The sequence below is a fragment of the Typopeltis vanoorti genome, chromosome 21, assembly GCF_054136105.1.
Source record: "Typopeltis vanoorti isolate ZY-2024b chromosome 21, IOZ_Tvanoo_1.0, whole genome shotgun sequence".
NCBI lineage: Eukaryota > Metazoa > Arthropoda > Arachnida > Uropygi > Thelyphonidae > Typopeltis > Typopeltis vanoorti.
This window is the reverse complement of record NC_143569.1, coordinates 93,736,787-93,758,768: the sequence shown is the minus strand read 5'-3', so window position 1 is coordinate 93,758,768 and position 21,982 is coordinate 93,736,787. Positions and strand designations below refer to the sequence as shown.

The 21,982-nt window shown below is 36.7% G+C and overlaps 1 protein-coding gene across 3 annotated transcripts in view; it reads right to left on the bottom strand.

Annotated features, from left to right (window-relative positions):
* Positions 1-21,982, bottom strand: part of Girdin (protein girdin) — a 576,472-nt gene that overhangs the window by 227,882 nt on the left and 326,608 nt on the right. For all 3 annotated transcript variants that reach the window (XM_090411135.1, XM_090411137.1, XM_090411136.1), the window contains exon 19: positions 7,015-7,101. In XM_090411135.1, the coding sequence (XP_090267261.1) occupies positions 7,015-7,101 (87 nt within the window). The remainder of the gene's footprint in view (positions 1-7,014; positions 7,102-21,982) is intronic.

The window sequence follows — 21,982 nt, the reverse complement described above, 5'->3', positions numbered from 1 at the left end:
TTCTCACATTTAGTTTTATTTCCCTTTTTATGTATGGGCACTATGAGAGCTCTACTCCAATCATCGGGAATTTGTCCCTCTGTCCAGGCATTCTGAATAATGCAGTGCAGCTATTGTAAGACTTTAATACCCCCATACTTCAGCATTTCTGGTCGAATATCATCTATTCCTGCCTTTCCACATTTCAAGCCTTTGATGGCTTTTTCTACTTCAAGTATGGATATGTATTCCTGACTGCATGTCTGGTCAGTGTTTTTTTACCACTGTTCGTTTCATTTAGCAATTTTTTGAAATAATTACTCCATACTTCAAGGATATCTTTTTCTCCCATTTTCATGTCACCTTTATCATCTCTAACTCATCCTTTTACAGCAATCTTTCGTCCATTCTAAGCTTCTTCAACAACCTCCAGAATATTTTGCCACGTTCTTGATATTTATTTTCTATGTTCTTGCCAAAGTCCTCCCATGACTTTTGTTTAGCTTGTTTTACTCAGTGTTTACTTTTTGACATTTGTCTCTGTATTCTCTAAGATCACAAGCTGACTTATTTGCCAAGAACTTTTGATATGCTTTCTTCTTTTCCTTCACTACATTTTTAACTTCCTGTGTCCACCATGGAGTTCTGATTTTTCTATCCTTACAGACAACCTCAGCAAATGCCTCTCTGGCTGAATCAATCAGTGTTTTCTTCAGGGCTTGCTACCGAATCTACAAGGTTTGGTTCCTGTTCTCGAACTCTCTCATTTTTTCTTCAATAATGCTTGTGTATTTTAATCTACAGTTCACATCTGAGAGCTGCTCAACTTATATTTACTTTAAAACTTTCTTACATGTTATTCTTTTCAATATGAAATTCAATTTTATCCTGCTCAAGACTAAACAGTGATCACTTCCAATTTCAAATCCTCTGTACACTCTGGTGTCCTGCACCAGGGAGAAAACATCACTATCAACAATAATATAGTCAATGAGACTTTTCTTATTCCTAGCCTCTTCTCTCCATGTGAATTTGTGCACATTTTTATGTTGGAACATGGTGTTAGTAATAACCAGTCCATATCCTGAACAGAAATCCAAAGAAATACCTTTGCTCTTTTCTCCAAATTTTTCCAAAATATTTTTGTATGACAATTATTTTCTACTCTGCTATTTAGATCACCAACAAGGACCAACTTTTCCTTTCTCACTGTGTCAGTTACTTTCTCTAAAGCCACCCAAAATTCCTCCACTTCTACCTTAGTAGAACCTTCTGTGGGACATAGGCACAAATAAGTCTTATTGTCCAGTTCTCCATTCTGATATTTGCCCACATCACTCTACTTGAAACCAGGAACAGCTCATGCATAGGCACTACGGAACTGTAGCACCCCCAATTTTTCTCGATATATAAATATATTTTTTAGTTTATTTATATTTGCTTGTAATATTTAATTTTAGCATCAACAATCCTATACAATTCTCTTATTTTGTATAAAAATAAGAGAATTGTATAGGATAATAAAGCAGATAATTTTATATTCTTATAAAAAATAATAAAAATCCATCTTGTAGCACTTAGGAGGGCGAATTATGCTAGCAGCCCTGTGTTTACCACAGTGTCATATTGCCAAAATGTAAGTCATAGTGAGATGCGAGCTATTAGTGTAATGCAGCAGTGTCCATCGCACAGTTCAACTGTTGTTTATATGCAGTTTGAGCCAGTAGTAGAGTGTTTGTAGTGCATATTGTGTTTACTCCGTCTCTTTAAATATTTGGACATTACAATTAAAGACATAACATTTGTTATAGTTTTTATTTTAGAACATTATTGAGGATATGATAATGGATTTTATTTTTAAGTAATTTTGAATTATACCAAACTGTATAATTTTATCAATATTCTTCTTCTTCTTCTTCTGCAAGTTCTTCAAGTCCTCTTCTACCAGCTCCCTCCATCTCTTCTTTGGCCGCCCACGCTTCCGCCTTCCTTGCACATCCATCTGCATGACCCTTCTTCCCACATATTCGTCCTCCCTCCTCATCACATGACCAAACCATCTCAACCTTGCCTCCTGTATTTTCGCTCCTAAGTTCGTAACTTTCAATGTTCCCCTGACATAGTCATTTCTCAGATGATCTTTTCTGGTCACACCGCACATCCACCTAAGCATTCTCATCTCTGCTACTTCCATCCTGCTGATGTTATTTTTCCTCAGGGCCACAGTTTCTATAGCATATGTCATAGCTGGCCTCACTACTGTCCTATAAATTTTGCCTTTCAGATTGATCGGCACCCTCTTATCGCATAACACTCCAGCCATCTCCCTCCAGTTCCTCCAACCCGCTTGTATTCTGCATCCCACTTCCTTCTCAGCTCCTCCATCTTCTTCCACTGTTGAACCTAAGTATCTAAAGTCTCTCACCTTCCTGATGACATTTCCTTCCAGCTCCAGATCTGTCTCCTGGCCACCGCCCACTGCGCAACACATATACTCTGTCTTACTTCTGCTCAGTCTCATACCTCTCTCTTCCAGTACTTTTCTCCATCTTTCCAGTTTAGTTTCTGCTTCTTCTCTTGAATCTACACACAGCAAGATGTCATCTGCATACAACATTGTCCAAGGTGCATCTTCTTTCACCTCCTCTGTTACCACCTCCATCACAATATTAAACAGAAACGGACTTAATGCTGACCCTTGATGCAAGCCAACTGTTACTTGAAAACTTTCTGTCTGTCCCAAACAGGTCGGAACACTTGTCTTCACATTTCTGTACATTTCCCGCACCAACCTGACATATTTCTCCGGCACCTTCTTCTCCCTCAGACACCTCCAGACTTCTTGCCTTGGCACTCTATCGTATGCTTTCTCCAGATCAATAAATACCAGATGTAGCTCCCTTTGTTTCTCTCGATATTTTTCCATCATCTCGTAACCCAAAGATAGCATCTGTTGTTGATCTACCAGGCATGAAGCCAAATTGTTCCTTTGCAATCTCCACCTCCTCCCTCAATCTACCATCAAGAACCCTTTCTAGGATCTTCATTGTGTGGGACATCAACTTTATTCCTCTGTAATTTTTACAGTCTTGTGCATCCCCTTTACCCTTGTAGATGGGAACAAGAGTACTCTCCCTCCATTCCTCGGGTATATTTTCTTGTTGGCAAACTTTCATGAACAGGTCCCACAACAGGTCAATTCCCTCTTCCCCCAATGCCTTCCATGCCTCCACTGGAATTCTGTCGGGGGCCCACCGCTTTTCCATTCCTCATCCTCTTCATGGCCTCCGTCACTTCCATTCTACTGATGTTCTGCACCATCCCCTCAGAAGGCTGCCCATCTCCTCTGTGAGTCCTTGCATTTTCCTCATTCAAAAGTCCCTCAAAGTATATTTTCCATCTGTTTCTTATGTCCACATCCCTCCATAATACTCTTCCTTCAGCATCTTTGATCTGCCTCACATGTAAGATGTCCTTAGCTGCTTTATTTCTACATTTCGCTAGTTGGTAAATTTTTCTCTGTCCTTCCTTTGTTTCTAATTGATCATACAGATCTTGATATGCCATGGCCTTCGCCTGTGCCACAACTCTCTTGGCTTCTTGCTTTCTCTCTTTGTACACCTCTCTGTCCTCTTCCACTCTTGACTCATCCCACTTCTGCTTTGCCTTCTTCTTAGCTGTCACTGCCACTTGTACATCATTATTCCACCACCAACCCTCCTTCTGCTCTCTAATCTTTCCAGATGTCTCACCAAACACCTCGATGGCACAGCTCAGGATTACTTTTGAATTATGTTTCCACCAATCTTGTACACTTTCCAGTCCATCCAAAATCCTCTCTAACACTCTCTCCCTAAAACGATTCCTCACACTCTCCTCTTTTAAGCGAAACCACTTAATTGTCTTCATCCCATGGCAACCAGAAGTTCTTATCTTTGATCTTATTTTAAAATCTGCGCATAGCAGTCGGTGTTGTTGTGCTACTTGATCTGTTGGAATTACTTTACAATTTGTCACAACCTTAAGATATTTTCTTCTAGTCAAAATGTAGTCAATTTGTGAGCTGTTGTTACCACTTCTAAATGTTATCAAATGTTCTTCCCTCTTGAAGAAAAACGAGTTCACATGTATAATTTTATCGATAATAAACAATATTTTTTCATGTTTAATTTTTTAAAATATATTTACTGAAAAGTTGCAGCACGCCCACAATTTCAAGTCACGAGCCGCCACTGCTTGAGATTGCATGCCATTCAATAAGATTAGTCTCGTATTTAGTGTTGAATACTATGGCTAATCCTAGGCTTGGGATCCATAATCAAGCTTTGATCTCATCAGCGGACAGTACACACAGAGCAAAGAATATCTGTTAGCACACCCCAAGAGGTAAAAGACAGTGTGTACAGGATATTCATTGCTTCATGGAATTTATTTTGCAACTGACATATGTGAGAGATGAGAGTTTCTTGTTAAATATGAGTCTCAAGAACTTGGCTTCTGGTACTACTGAGATTAAAGTTTGTCTCAGTCAAAGTTTTGGATTGGGATGAAGACAACATCTGTGGCAAAAATGCACATGAGCTATCTTCTACTGGGAAAATCTGAATCAATTTGCAAATACCCATTTTTCAAAATGGGCATTTGCGAATGGTATTTGTCAATGGCTCGATGCAACTCTTTTTTCCTATGACTTTCAACATGACATAAATGACAGAATATGGTAAAGTTATCCACATAGCATTATTTACAGTTGGGAAGTTGTTCAGTTATCAAGTTAACCTTGATTGCAAGGGCAATTGAACTTTGCAGGACTTTATCTTCTTGGGTATACAGTTGAGAGAGAGTGATTCATACATGGAAGATGCAGCCTGATAAAAATAGAAAAAGAAAAAAAAAAGGTGTATAGGTATTTCAATATTCCAAATCTCCAAGTAGTGTCACATGCTTTTTTCCATATCAAAGAAAACTGATACTAAGTGCTTGTATTTTAGGAAGCTATCTCTAATGGATGCTTCCATTCAGACTATGTTCTGGAAAAAAAGGTTGTTCTTTCTAAAATCAAAAGATGAGAGTTAACCATTTTTTTCCAAAACTTGCATAAGTAACTGGTCAGAGCAATTGGTTGATAGTTTATGGGGGATTTTTGATCCCTCCCTGCCATAGGAAAGGCAATAATAATGCATTATCAGCTTGAATAGTTGTACAGTCGTTAACAGTCACACATTTAAACTAGTAAAAGATACACTATTATATTTACAATTTTTTATAACACATATTCTACGAAGCACATAGCTACACGACTGCGTTTATGCATAGTGTGATTGAGTTCACAAAAAAGAATGGCAACAGAGCAGGAGGGCAGCACTTTGGGCCTTTGTCTACAGAAAAAATGGAAACTTGGAGGAAACAAGAGCAGCAATTAATAGAAGCAAATTCTAAAAAACATAATCTCCATAGAAAACTGGCAAAATGGCCAGAAACTGAATTAAAAACTTGGATAATGGATCAAAGAAGATCGGGTTGCTGCATATCTACAAAAATGATTATTCAATATACAAAATTATTGGCAACAACAGAAAGAAACAATCGATTTTACAGGGTCACCATCATGGTGCTTTAGATTTATGAAGAGAAATGATTTATGCATGCATACCAAAATGAAAATATCACAAAAAATGCCAGACAAATTTGCAAATAAAATTATCGAGTTTCACAGATTCTCATAAATGTTGCAAAACAAGACAATTTTGAACTTTCACAGATAGCTAACATGGATACAGTGCCTTTGCCTTTTGATGTGCCCTCGAACAAGACCATCGACTCCAAAGATTAAAAAATATATATTGGTTAAAACTTCTGGTCATGAATCCAATACACTGTTGTTTTGTTATGCTGTGCAGATGGAACAAAATTGCCACCTTTTTTAATTTTTAAAAGAAAAACAATGCCTGAAGAAAAACTTCCCAAAGGAGTTTACATTCATATTCATCCAAAAGGATGGATGGATGAGGAAGGGATGAAGCTATGGATAAAGGTGTGGCAAGGACATCCTAGTAGATGATACATATATTAAAATTAAAAAAAAAAATAATATGTACATGGAAAAAATTGATGCATAATTTGTGCGTTTTATACTGCAAAGAATATTTTTTTACAAAAATTTGACATGAAAAATGTGACGTGTCCAATGCAACAGTGCAAACTTCCAAGATGCAATTCTATATACCTAGAGGAGGGGTGGGAACTACTCATACTGCAAAGTTTGCCTTAATTTTCTTTTGATGTCTGTGTATATAATGCACCATGGTATAATCATAAAACAAAAATATCACTAGACGCTCATATACATACTTCAACTGGTGCAGAAATATATATATATATATATATATATTTATTTATAAAATATTTATAATTTCAAAATAAGAAAACATTACTCTGAGATATTTTCTATACCATAAGGATAGTTCGTAAATATTAGTTTTACATGAAATCCTACTTAAAAAAAATCTGTAGTTGCCGTTAATATGTTAATAAAGTAAAAATCAACTTGGATTTTTCACTTCCTGTAATTTATGTTTCTCCTAGAGTTGCATTTTGGGGGGGGGGGGGATTAGGCACCAGAAAAAGGAAATGTAGGAGGGTTAACTGTTTATGTGACTCCAATCCATGAAAGGATATACACCTATAAGAACCATGAGTGGGCTAATGATCATTTTAATTTTTTTTTTGTATTTTTATTTTTTACATAATTCAGAAACCACGCTAAATAACTTTTTAACTTTATTATAATAATAATAAAGTTAAAAACTTAATAAATAATAAACGTTAATAAACAGTTGATTACTGTATTAAATTTATGTTAAAGATTTTTAATTACTTAATTCAATGTATAATATATTCTACTAACTGTTTTGTATTAGTAAAAAAATAGTCGAATAAAAAAAAAGATTTAAAATTTTTTAAATTTAATAAAACTTTCATAATGTTTTTTGAATTATAAAATACTAGCTATATGAAATATCATAATGATCTTACTTTTTCTCATCTAATGTGCTACGCTGGACTTCTTCAATAGTTGTACATATGGTATCACCCAAAAAGGAATCCAGCTGTTTCAATTCACTTAATAATTGAAAAAATAAATAACACTATATATTAATTTCATAATAAATGAAATCAGTTTAATTCCTTGTAATGCTAAAAAAATAATGTTTTATATGCATACAACAGGCAAAATTTAGAACTTATAACCGAACTTGTAGTGTGATATGTATGACAAAGGTGGAGAAAGTTTTTTTTTTTTTTTTTTTTTTTTTTTTTGCAAAGCTGGAGGTTACAGTACTTGGAAAATACTAGATAAGAAAACCTGCATTAAAAACTCCTTAAAAAACTGCATTTATGCTCAAATCCCATTCTGCAGAAATTACAGGGACAAAAAAAACACACATTAGAGCAATTACTTTACTTAAAACTAAGAAACATAACCCTTGATATTCAACCTTTATATCAATGTCATCATCAAATGATGACCTTGAAAATAATGAAAATTTTAAATCCACTGAACATTTTTGTGGCTTTTTGCTCCATCAGAAAAAAAAAATCTCCATCTTTCTCACATCTCCTAAAGAAAAGCTTCTGCCTCTTGGTTTTCCAGATGTCCACCAGATTCCTTGCTCTTGTGGCTTATCTTATTTTGGACAAATTGAAAGATCTGCTTTGTCTTGAAGAACATGTCTTATATTAAATATCACAAGCTTGAACAGTCTGTACTTGCTGAGCATGCTACCTCTACTAAACATAGAGTTCACCAGAACAAAACAAGAATCCTTGATAAAAGTCAACTGCTCACAGAATGTCTTTATAAAGAAAAGCAAAACATTACACCACTGTCCTAACTTAAACAGATTCAATGGTCTACATCTATCCCTTTATTATTATTTTTATTAATACGGGCAACTCCAAGGAGTCCTCAGACTCATTGAGGGAGGCCCTTTGAACGAGTTCAAAGCAAAGTACGATAGACACTGTGCATTCGCACAGTATCTATCATACTTTGCTTTGAATTCATTCACAGTCATGGCACCCACAACAGACTCTGGCAGCTTATTCCACTCATTCACCACTCTCCAAGTAAAAAACCTAGTTCTAACATCCTCGCTAACTACACTCTAGTTAGAACTAGTGGATGGCCACTTAGTTCTCCCACCACCACACCTCTTCTGAAAAATTTCCTCTGAAAACTCTCAGTAATTTGAATGTCTCAATCATATCACCCCCTTTTCTGCCTATCAACCAGTTTTTTCTGTAACCCACAAATCTTCAGCCTGTTCTCGTAAGGTTCATTCCATAGACCAGCTACCATCTTGGTCACTTGCTTCTGGATTCTCTCTACCTCCTCTCCATCACCAAGAAACCCTGGCACCCAGATCTGTGCACGGTAGTCTGGGAGATAGAAAAGATAAGCTGATTTAAAAAGTACTAACTTCATGTGTGTGTGTGTGTGTTTTCTTTTTTCCCAAGTAGAAAATATTGACCATTTTAGTTGTCTTATATTAGTTACTTTTTATAATTTCCTGTTATTATGTGATTGCCATTTTCTGTGAATCTGTACTGAAGATGCCCACGAAAGAAGTGACTTATAAAAATAAATCAGTTTCATTATACAAATAAATAAAATATATATATTATAAAATTAAAAGTGAAACTACATCAATTGCTACTTGTTAGCTTCTTTACTTCTTATCTTGTTCTGTTCACTGACCAGGGTTTCTTGTATTGGAGTTCTGCCATGGGTCTTCCAGACTTTGGGAATTAGTAATCCATCATTCTTGTCAAGATCGGGATGATTAATCAGCATCTCACAAGCCTCTTTGAATTTTTTCATACTAAGTTTTAGTGCAGCATAGGGACTTTCCAGTTAATTCTCTGACATGTTTGGAGTACATGATTGGAAAGGCCTGTTTTTTCATATTGAAGGAATTTAGTGTATTGTTTGCACTGATCTTTTCTTATTGGGATTGTGCATCCTGTTTCCCTTATGCACAATCCCAATAAGAAAAGATCAAGAAAAGATACAGGTGTATTGGATTTTGTATACCCATGGATATACAAAATCCAATTGTGAAGACTTCAAGCAAGGAGCTCTAGATTTGACAAGTCTTAGACTTGCTGAATCTAGAGTAAAGCTCAAAGTTTGGCTCAGATATGTTGATAGTATATTTGCTATTTGGCTCCACAGCTTCCAAACTTTAAATACATTCCTAAGCCACCTGACAAGCAACATATACACATCCAATTTACCATCAAGATTGAAAACTAACTCTCTTGCTTTTCTAGATGCACTTATCACACATGGATGAATCATCATCCCAACCTCAACAAGAATGACGGATTATCACAGAGTCTGGAAAACCAATCTGCAGCTTGTATAGCATTCAGGAAAAGAACAACAGAAAAATGGCAGAACTCCAACATAAAAACTGGTCGATGGACAGACCCTAAAGATAATAGGACAGTAGAGAAGTTAACTAGTAGCAAATGATGCAATTCACTTTTAATTTTATTTATTTATGTATTTTATTTTTTTACCATTTGTACTTTATTATATTTTTTTAATTTAAATTTTACACTTCCCCTCTTTCTTTCCCTCACCAGACATCAGGATAGTGTAAAGAGTTAACAAAGGAGTAATGCTATAGCTTACTTATATGTATTTTGATGTTTCTGTTTTAATTCATATACATGTATTTCTGATGACCATGATATACAGAACAAAATTACGAGGCTTATTTTTCTTAGTTTTAAGTTTGCTCTTGCTCCAACAACTGCTCTTACACGTGTGTTATTGTCCACAATTTCTACACAATGAATGTTGACTACCATGTAATCCTGAGATGAAGAATTTATGATCAAGTTTGTTTGTTTGTTTGTATAAATTATGGACAATAACACACGTGTAAGAGCAGTTGTTGGAGCAAGAGCAAACTTAAAACTAAGAAAAATAAGCCTCGTAATCAGACTTGGACAATTTGTCCAAGTCTGATTACTGATTACTGAAACGTGTATTCCTCTGTTCCACCAGAACTTGGCATCTGGAAAGACAAGGATTACTGTTCACACACAGATAGGTCACAATCCCACAAAAGATAAGAGTATACAAGATGATCTATGCAAAACACAGAAAGTATAACTTTTCTTCTTATGTTTCTACATAGACTAGACTACCAATACTTCAATCCAGGATTAATCACATGCAATTTAAACAATACTTAAATGATGCAATATCAGTATGTGTCCCTAGATTTTGAAGAATAAATAAGGTAGGAGTGAAATGGATGTGTAATCTAATTAAGCAAGAGATTCATACGAAATTCATCGTCAAAAAGATGATGTGGAAGGAATACCATGTACATAAGGATGATGTCATAAATTTAGTTTAATCCTTTATCCAAGTGTGAGCAAACAAAGTTTGCACCTGAAAGTATCTTCAGGACTGGGTTAAGGTGGTACACACCAGGGCAACTCGTTGCAAAGGTGGAGCAAGCTACCAACACTCCTATCCTAGTATCTCCTATAATGCAAAACACATCTCCTTGCGGATATGTCTATTGTTATGCATTAAGGGAAGGGCCACTACCCAGACCGGTTTCGACCTTTATTGAGGTCTCTTCAGTGGGAGCCAGGCCCAAGTCGAGATATCAGGCAGAAGCATTTGCAGGTCATCTCCACCTATAGGAATTGCCAATTGGTGTGCCACCCTTGTTAATAAATTACTCTGGATTTAGAGAAAGATGTTGAAAGTTTATTTTCCACTTGGTTAGAGTATAATAAATTTAGTTTAATCCTTTATCCAAGTGTGAGCAAACAAAGTTTGCGCCTGAAAGTATCTTCAGGACTGGGTTAAGGTGGTACACACCAGGGCAACTCGTTGCAAAGGTGGAGCAAGCTACCAACACTCCTATCCTAGTATCTCCTATAATGCAAAACACATCTCCTTGCGGATATGTCTATTGTTATGCATTAAGGGAAGGGCCACTACCCAGACCGGTTTCGACCTTTATTGAGGTCTCTTCAGTGGGAGCCAGGCCCAAGTCGAGATATCAGGCAGAAGCATTTGCAGGTCATCTCCACCTATAGGAATTGCCAATTGGTGTGCCACCCTTGTTAATAAATTACTCTGGATTTAGAGAAAGATGTTGAAAGTTTATTTTCCACTTGGTTAGAGTATAATAAATTTAGTTTAATCCTTTATCCAAGTGTGAGCAAACAAAGTTTGCGCCTGAAAGTATCTTCAGGACTGGGTTAAGGTGGTACACACCAGGGCAACTCGTTGCAAAGGTGGAGCAAGCTACCAACACTCCTATCCTAGTATCTCCTATAATGCAAAACACATCTCCTTGCGGATATGTCTATTGTTATGCATTAAGGGAAGGGCCACTACCCAGACCGGTTTCGACCTTTATTGAGGTCTCTTCAGTGGGAGCCAGGCCCAAGTCGAGATATCAGGCAGAAGCATTTGCAGGTCATCTCCACCTATAGGAATTGCCAATTGGTGTGCCACCCTTGTTAATAAATTACTCTGGATTTAGAGAAAGATGTTAGAAATGATTTAAAGAAAGATATCTCGACTTGGGCCTGGCTCCCACTGAAGAGACCTCAATAAAGGTCGAAACCGGTCTGGGTAGTGGCCCTTCCCTTAATGCATAACAATAGACATATCCGCAAGGAGATGTGTTTTGCATTATAGGAGATACTAGGATAGGAGTGTTGGTAGCTTGCTCCACCTTTGCAACGAGTTGCCCTGGTGTGTACCACCTTAACCCAGTCCTGAAGATACTTTCAGGCGCAAACTTTGTTTGCTCACACTTGGATAAAGGATTAAACTAAATTTATTATACTCTAACCAAGTGGAAAATAAACTTTCAACATCTTTCTCTAAATCCAGAGTAATTTATTAACAAGGGTGGCACACCAATTGGCAATTCCTATAGGTGGAGATGACCTGCAAATGCTTCTGCCTGATATCTCGACTTGGGCCTGGCTCCCACTGAAGAGACCTCAATAAAGGTCGAAACCGGTCTGGGTAGTGGCCCTTCCCTTAATGCATAACAATAGACATATCCGCAAGGAGATGTGTTTTGCATTATAGGAGATACTAGGATAGGAGTGTTGGTAGCTTGCTCCACCTTTGCAACGAGTTGCCCTGGTGTGTACCACCTTAACCCAGTCCTGAAGATACTTTCAGGCGCAAACTTTGTTTGCTCACACTTGGATAAAGGATTAAACTAAATTTATTATACTCTAACCAAGTGGAAAATAAACTTTCAACATCTTTCTCTAAATCCAGAGTAATTTATTAACAAGGGTGGCACACCAATTGGCAATTCCTATAGGTGGAGATGACCTGCAAATGCTTCTGCCTGATATCTCGACTTGGGCCTGGCTCCCACTGAAGAGACCTCAATAAAGGTCGAAACCGGTCTGGGTAGTGGCCCTTCCCTTAATGCATAACAATAGACATATCCGCAAGGAGATGTGTTTTGCATTATAGGAGATACTAGGATAGGAGTGTTGGTAGCTTGCTCCACCTTTGCAACGAGTTGCCCTGGTGTGTACCACCTTAACCCAGTCCTGAAGATACTTTCAGGCGCAAACTTTGTTTGCTCACACTTGGATAAAGGATTAAACTAAATTTATTATACTCTAACCAAGTGGAAAATAAACTTTCATCAAGGATGATGTCAGTTATGAAAATTATAAGCAGCAGACCAGAAGAGTCACAAAGTTTGAGTGTGAAAAGAAACTGTCTCTGTAAGTTAAAGACAACACAAAAGAATTCTATTGTTATGCTGCAAGTAAAAGAAAGAATGAATTTGAAAGAATAAGTCTACTGAATGCAGATGGTAATGGGTGACTGATGCAGAAGTGATTGTTCAACTAATGAGCAGTCATTTTTCTAAAAGCTATCAACCTGGTATATGCAACATTGAACTCAGTGCTACCTCTTCACTGTATGAGGAAACTCATGCATGCAAGGAGGAAGTACTGGAGCTGTTGCACAAATTGAAAACATGAATTCTGCAATAGGAATTTAGTAGATATCAGCATGGATGTTAAAAGAGTGTTTAGCTGAACTGGCTATTCCTTTGACCAGGGTATATATAATTTGAGTCTCAAAATAGGAAAGATTCCACAGGAATGGAAAGAATGTATGATAATCCCATTCAATAAGGTTGGTGCAAAGACTGGTGTATCCAACTATCAACTTATCAGTATCTCTGGAGTGAATGTGAAGATTTTGGAAAAGTTAGAGCTCACATATAGAAACGGGTTGACAGAGAAACTATACAATTGAAATTATACGATACAATTACAATACAAACCATACAATTTTTATCACTAAGAGAAACTACACTTTTCAATGAACAGAATGAGTTTGGGTTTACTAAGGAAATGTCATGTTTCAGCCACTTCCTCACATTCTATAACAATATTTCCATTGAGTTAGACAAGGGGAATGTATACATCATGACACTTTTGGATTTTGCTAAATATTTTTGACAGAATACAGCATGAAACATTGTTGCATAAATTATAGAATATGAGATTGGATTATAAATTATTAGCATGGATAAGAGGATGGCTGAATGACTTATCAAATGGTGTGGCACAAGGATCAGTCACTGGTCCACTGTTATTCAATCTGTACATTAATGACATTGGAAAGGATCTGACATGTAACATATAGCTGTGTGGATAATGCAAAGATAGTGTAATCAACAATGTGGCTTATATAGAGTAATTGCAGAATGATTTGAATACACTGGAAGTGTAGGCATGTGAAAATGACTGTCAGTTCAATGTTAGTAAATGTAAATTCATGCACTTGGGTGTTAATAGACATCCAATGTCATACTGGTGGGATTATGCTAGAAGAAACTGATCAGGCTAGGGTACTTGGAGTTTTAGTAGGCGGTAAGTTGAAGTTTGATAGCAAAGAATATACAAAGATCGTAAATACAACTCAGAGAATAATTGCAATGCTGAAATGAACATTTACATTAAAAAATAATGAAGTCATTTTCCTCTTTGCAAGGTCTTGATAAGACATCACTTGGATTATTGTGCACAGGTCTAGTCTCCTATTTTCTAAGGTGATTCTAATAGTCAGAAAGTGCAAAAGTGATGAAAAATGATGAAATATGAAAAATGATGGTTTGTGGAACATCAAAAACCAGGAGGCATTTGGGCTGCGTTACTTGAAAACTGTGCTCTACTATTATAACATTTTAAAAAGTGATTTCACTTAACTTTCTGTTCTAAAAGAAAGTACAGCAATAGTTCTCAAGGGAATGAAGGTCCCTAAACCAACCATAAGTACTCTAAGCATTTCGAAAAAGTTTTCCCATATGTTAATATTAGCCATAGCAAGCATCAGTAGCCAATATGTAACCATGACTGCTGCATGAAAGATGGCGGCAACAAAACAGAGTGATGAATTTTTTTTTTTTTTTTTTTCCCAATAGATGGAATGATAGAGGAAATAGAGAAGCTGGTTCAGCAAGTTTCAAGCTAAATTGTAAATTGGTGTAGAACAATAAAATGGCAAAAATTTAATGTCTACGGGAGAGAGACTGAAGTGAAAGAAGAATCTGGAATACCCAATTTTTGGATTGTATTGAGCAATTTCAGAGGATTTTGGTGCATCACTCCATATATGTAAGAAATATTACATGGTTGAGTGGATTTGTATAGAGTTGGTAGCTGTAAATGTATGAAGTATTGTCTTGGGCAGAAAATACAAATTATATTGGTGGCAGCTGAAATTATGGTTAAGATGTGTTACACCAGGAAAAGCTAGAGGTGTAGATGTAGATTAGATCAGTACAAGGAGGGAATTCTGATTGTATTTGGATATTAGGTTATTACTGAAGGTTAGGGGAAGGGATGTGAGTTCTTTTTTGTGAGAGAGATCAGACAGGACTGAGTTTTGGTGGAACTGAAGTCCATAAGGTTGCCCTTACCCCACACTGAGATATAGCTAGGAGATAGGGGTTTAGGACACTTGTCATGGTGGAGCTTAAAGGTTCTAACAACTGGGCACAAGTTTGTTAAATGAAAAGGAGGAATTCAATGTACTGTCATTTGCAAAACTATGGTTAGGATTTGACATCTGTGAGAACATGTCATTTATATACAGGAGGAAAAGAGTGGGTGAGTCCAGAACCCCGAGATGCTCCAGCATTGGTGGGGAAATATGAGGAGAGGAAACTATCCACTATGATTTGTAGTGAGCGACCAGTGAGAAAGTGGGCAATCCAGTTACAGAGTGTGGAAGATAGACTGTAGAATGGCAATTTGCTAAGTAAGTCACTCAACATCTCAAATGCTTCTGAGATGTCAAGTGACTTATGTGAGTTTATCTGAATTGTTCCATGGCTTGAATCCAGAGGTGGGTATCAAAGGCTAGAAGATCGCTGTGAATCAATACTGGTGGAATTCATATTACCAGTCACTGACTGGATAGTGGGTTTCTATATGATATAGAAGTTGGCTGTTGATGACTTTCTCCATAATTGTAGATGGAATGAAAGCGAAGGCAGTTGGATGGTAGTTTGTTGCCTGAGTTTTATCCTCCTTTTTTGGAATGGACTGAACGAAGACCCATTTCTATGTAGTAGGGTAGATGCCAGTTGAATGGGATAAATTGAAAAAGTGATACAGGATAGGTGTTAGTTTGAAGTACAAGCTAACAGGCAGGATACCATCAAGACCAGATGCCTTGTTTGTGCTCAAGGTTATTACGGATTCTTCAGATTTCTTTATGGCAGATGACTATGGGCGTCATGAAGCAAGAAGTTCTCAGTAAGGTGGGAACTGCTTTGCCATAATTATCAAAGCAGGATATTCAAAGAGAAGAGTGATGGAAGTTGGCTTTGTCTTAGGGTGAGGTGGCTATGCTACCATCTGCATGTGAGAGTGGAGGAAACATGGACAGACAAAAGCTGAGCCCAATGGACTTGACAAAGAGTGAGAAGGCACAACTGCCATTTGGACAGGAGGCAAGTTTGCAACATCTGGCCCCTTTTGATGGATTTGTTGATGTTCTTATACAGCTGTTAGGAGTTGCAATGTAGATGGAGTGGGCAGTTGGAGATTTGCTCTCAAGACGCTTGTTGTATGCTGAATTTTTTTCCTTGTACTTCAAGAACCAAGGCGTGAATGGTGGTTGGGGATTTTGGGTGGAATGAGGGATGAAAGCCTTAATTCCTGTGAGGATGATTTCTCTTATTTGGTCTGAGCAGGTATTTGGATCAAGAGAACTGAAGCAGTAGTCAGTCCATGGGAAGGAGAAGGAATATGTTATTGTTGGTGGATTTTTACTCTCAAACCTTTAATTAATGATGAGGGATCTCCATAGCTCAGTCGGTACAAATGAAGCCCTTTGGTAGGAAAGACCCAAGTTCAATTCCCATCTATGACGTGAAGAACCCTTATCAGGTATTTTTGACTAAAAATGAATTAGCCAGTCTCATACGGAGGTGGAGGTTTTTTTTTTTTTTATCCTGGAAACTCAGGTTTTTCATCCCTCAAAACAGGCAAACCATCATTAGTTGCTATTGTTCTTAGCATTCCCCCGTGAACACACAGATCCACAGAGAGAATACGTAGGGAAATGATGATAACCTGCAATGACCCCCTGGATAGGAAATAGTAACTACTGACCAATACCTCATCTTGGATCCTAATGCTAATACTGGCATTCTAGATAATCCCATACGGCAACTAATGATGAAGCAGATCACTACAGGGTTTGATTTTTTCATCTACTTTTCTATGTATATATATTAACAATCACTTACTGCCCAAATTCAATCCACAGTTTTGATGAAAATACACAACACTCCTCCTTTCTCATTTAAAGCCTCTTACATTATAAAACTGAATAAAATTTCTAGATATACCACTACAAATTAAAATAGTTACATTTTATTTATTAATATTTATTTTGAAATAATAAGCTTCTATCTAGGTGTATAAAATACTCACTATCAAACAATTCATCAATAACAGTTAGGATACTCTTCTTACCTTCATTAATTTTAGAATAGGATTAGACTGGTTTTTTTTTTGACCAATAAATTTAATGACAAATTATACCAACAAGTTTCACCAACTGGGTTTGGTGAAACTTGTTTGGCTTCTTCAGGGCATACAAACGGTAAAGACAACTCAAAGTCGCTAGTACATAGAACAAATGTATACAATATAACAAAATTAAAAACACGCATAACATATAACTAATGAAACACATGCTCCATGCATATGATGTTATGCGTCTTTTTAATTTTGTCATATTTTATACATTTGTTCTATGTACTAGTGACTTTGAGTTATCTTTATCATTGGTATGCCCTGAAGAAGCCAAACAGCCCAGTTGGTGAAACTTGGCATAATTTTATTATTAAATTTATTGGTAAAAAAAAAAAAAAAACAGTGTAATCTTATTCTAAAATTAATTAAGATAGTGGCCAAAAAAATATACTCACTTCTTACGTTCAGTTGTCTATCTAACACTGAAGAGCTATATTCTGATTTTCATCATAATCAAAATCACATGTTCTAAAAATTTTAGAACATGTGAGATGTTTCATCTACAGAGAACTTTAACCTCAAATCTTTTTTTTATGACTAGTATTAGTTCTTCAGCATCCAAAAAACAGCTAACGCCTTTTTATTCCCGTATATGGGGGTAGGCGAGGCCATTTAGCCCTATCTAACTTTTGCGAGACTGAGTGGGCAATTCAATCTCCACTGGTACTCAATCAGAGATAGATGGCCCAAGGCTATCACTAATTAAGCGGTATGCAGTGAAGAGAGACGGCTCAAATGTGCCGCCATCTCGTGGTCCCTAACCCTAACACAATATATTTAATGTCTGAAATAATGTGAGTTCTATGGTCGATTTTCTTGAGTTTACAGGACGAAAAACCCACTTGCCCATGCCAGAGATCAACTAACTCGGGAACTGGTCAAAAAAAGGCTTAGAAAAATTTCCTCTAGTCGCCGACTAGACTCGAAACCAAGCCTTCCTTCATGCGGCCAAGCGCCGTGGTATGCAAACGCCACATCCACTGAGCTACACAGGCTCCATCCAAAAAAAATTACGTTTTCTAATTCACTCCAGACATTTAACATCATTATCAAATTCCTGACATGTACCCTCAAGGGGCGTACAGGATATGAGTATATCCACATTATTTAACTTATGAATAAATTATATTCATGCAAATCATAGAAGAGTTTTTCTACATTACAGATAGACAAGCAGAACTTCTTGATTTGAGAAGAAGCAGGTTGATCAATGACCTGTTGCTCAGTTATCTCAATCTCTTTCATATAAATGTTAAGATATATATGAAAGAAATATTTTCAACATATATTGCAATGGTTGTTGCTGTTCATGAAAGTAAGTAGTTATAATTCTTCCTCCACTTCTCTATCCCCCTCTTCCTTTCAATCTGTTAATATATTTATCAAGTAGTTCCCCTCATCCACACTTTAAACTCATAGACCAAATGCTTCCCACATCCTCATTCATTTTCTCTACTGTAGATGAAATTCAACAAGACCAAAAATGGCAGAAAGCTTTCAATACCTTGTGAACTGGCAACTGCCATGTTTAGTCTCAGAGCAGAGGCTCTGGTTTCTGTCTTCCTCTTTGTTCATACATGCAACATGGGTAATGGCCTTAATAGGCATGCTCAACATATCATAATTAATTATGAAGCTAGCATCTCTTCAATTCAAGGGTATAGTAAAGCAGTTTCACGCACCAGTCACTAGATTGTAAAAAGGACCAAACCTGATGATAATATGTCAGGAGCTTCCAACTAGCTAGTGAATACTCTACCAGATTGTGTTCAGAGGGAGTCCAAGTATAACTGTATCTTCTACAACTACAGTCTATTTTAAAAATTCTAACTACATTCCGCATGATATGTTCTATAAGAAGAACAGAACACATGCATTTGCCAGAACTGGAGATTATTAACCATAAAATCCACTCTTTATGATCTACCTTGTCTCTCTTCATTGCATTTATTTGCACTTTCCTAATTATTATTATTAACAGCAGATCTCCATAGAGTCAAAAGACTCACCACAGGAGGTACATAGTGTTACACACAAAGCCCATCAAACCATGTTTTCAACTCTTCAATGTATCCACATTAACCACAATATCGGCCAAAGCATTCCACCCACCAACCACTTTCAATGCAAAGAACCTGCTCCTTATGCCCCTCCTTATTCAGCTTCAGGGGATGTCCCCATGTTCTACCCCTTCACACATTCTATAAAAATTTCTTCTACATTAACAAAGTAACAGCCCTTTACCAAGTTAAATGTCTCAATCATATCCCCTCTCTTCCTCCTATTCATAAGGCTTTGCAAACTGCAGTCCAGCAATGTGTCTTCATATTCCACATTCCAAAGACCAGTTACCACCTGAGCCCATCTTCTGTGGACCGTTTCCCATATATCCTCATCATCAGACAAACCAGAAGACCAAATCTATGCAAAATAATAAATACAAGGCCTGACAAGTCTTATACAATGGAACCAGAACCTTTTATTTCTGACCATTTAAGGTCCTCCACATTATTTTCATAATCTGATGTAATAACTTCACAACTTGTGTAATGTGACATGGATTTGTCACATCACACCACTGAACTTAACATCCTTATCCATCACCACTCCAAGGTGTCTTGTCTCAACTTCGTTTAAAAAATTTTCCGCACCAAGTGTAGGCTTTGCATCCCACTGTTGCCTACCAAATTACAGAACCATACACATTGCAATACTGAAATGACAGTTCCATACTGTTGCTCACTCATACAATCTACTCAAGTCTTCATGTAAGGCTGCAACATATACTTGATTTCTCATCACTCTCTCCCCAGATTTGCATCATTGGCAGCTAAACTCATTCCAATATTATTAATATACAAATTAAATAACGATGATCCCAAAACAGACCTCTGTGGCACATCACTAAGTCACTTTCCTCATCTGGGATACCGCACCTCCATAAAGTTGCTTATACCTATCTGAGAGCCAGTTGCCCATTCAACTCAATAATCTATCATCCAATCCAGTTTGCTCCATTAGTTACCAACTTGTAGTGTGGCAATCTATCAAAAGCTTGCAAAATTGAAGTATATCACTGTATACACATCTCTCTTGTTTAATACATTTGGTAATAATAAGCTGGCAAAACATGACCTTCCTTGAACAAATCCTGACAACTCAAAGAATACCACTGTTATCAACCCACTTTTGTATCCCAGCTCTAACCAACCTCTCCAATACCTTAACTTGCATCATATATTGTTTAAGAAAATTAACAATGTATTTGTTAATAAATAAAATCATTTACTTATTTTCTATATTTCAATGAAGTCAAATCAGCATCATCAGGGATTTAATACACTTGTATTAGACATGGTATGCAGGCACACTTCAGTAACAAAGATGAAAAAATAGGTGGTATATAGGAAGACCTAAAGTCTTACAATAACGCACCTATTGGATTTGGTTGGGTGTTCCTGTTGTTGAGCTGACTGTCTGCGGATGAATGTTCCTCATATGAGGGGAAGTCTGATACAACCATACTTGTTTAGGTTGGGATAGTTGATAAGAGCTGCTGCTGAATTGAGGAAATGACTCTCAAACTTGAATTTGCTTTGGTAGAGTAAGGTGGCTTTTTCTTACTATCCTTGCAGACAACTTCACCACAAGCCTCTCTGGCAGAATCAATTAATGCTATCTACAGGGCATGCCACTAAGTCTCCAAGGTTTATCTCTAAACTACTTCATTTTCTCCAATAACATTGGTATATATCTGAGTTTATATGTCACATCGGAAAGCTGATCAGTTTTATTCTTTTAAAATTTTCTTAAATATTTTTCCTTTCAATAATATGTTATAAATTTTTATCTTGCTGAAAACTAAATTGTGATCACTTCAAATTCCCTGGTATACTCATGTCCTGAATTGGAATGAAGATATCACTAATAAAGATAACACAGTCAATGAGACTTTTCTTATTTCTTGCATCTTCTTTCCACATAAATTTGTGCACACCTTTATGATGGAACAAGGTGTTAATAATGATTAATCCATTCTCTGAACAGAAATCTAGCAGGTAATTATATTATTAGGCTTTGTCTTTTTCTTCACATATTCACCAAACAATTCTTTATGTTTGGTATTCACTTCCTATTCTTCTGTTTAGATTTCCAAGGACCAACTTTTCCTTTTTTCCTTTATGGCAGCTGCTTTCTCTAATTACTCAAAAAATTCCTCAACCTCTTTCTTATGCAAACCTTCTGTTGGACCACAGACACAAATAAGTCTCAAATTAAACATATTTGGTCATTTGAAAGTTAAGCATAAAAAACTTATTGTCTAAACATATGCAAATATTTTAACATTCTTTGCCTACCAGTTTCGCTAGCAAACTGTCTAGCTTTTTCAAGGCGTTGATAGAAAAGTATAAAAAATACTAGTAAATGCAAATTGAAAGGAACATAAAAATGTTGTAAACATTCTAGTAGCCGTTCGCGTAACAGAGACCGAGTGGACTTATTGTTCTTAATCATTATCATGCATGCGTGTTTGTTGTAAACGCATAATGTGATTACTAGCTAGCTGTACTTCAGATGGATTTAGAGAGAGGATGAGGTTTTTTCCATGAACTGTTAAGAATAGTACCCTGGTTTCTGTTGAGTTTTCTGCCAGTTTTTAACACTACTGCGGCTTCCTTGAATAAACGATGTCTATAATCGTCGTCTAAATATGGCATGGAGCTATTTTGCCACTCTATCGTGTGGTTAGATGTACAGAAATGATGTGCTAAGCCGGAAGAAATACTTCTGTTGTGGTTTACATCACTAACGTACTCTCTCTGTCTGATCTCCAAACTTTGTGAAGTTT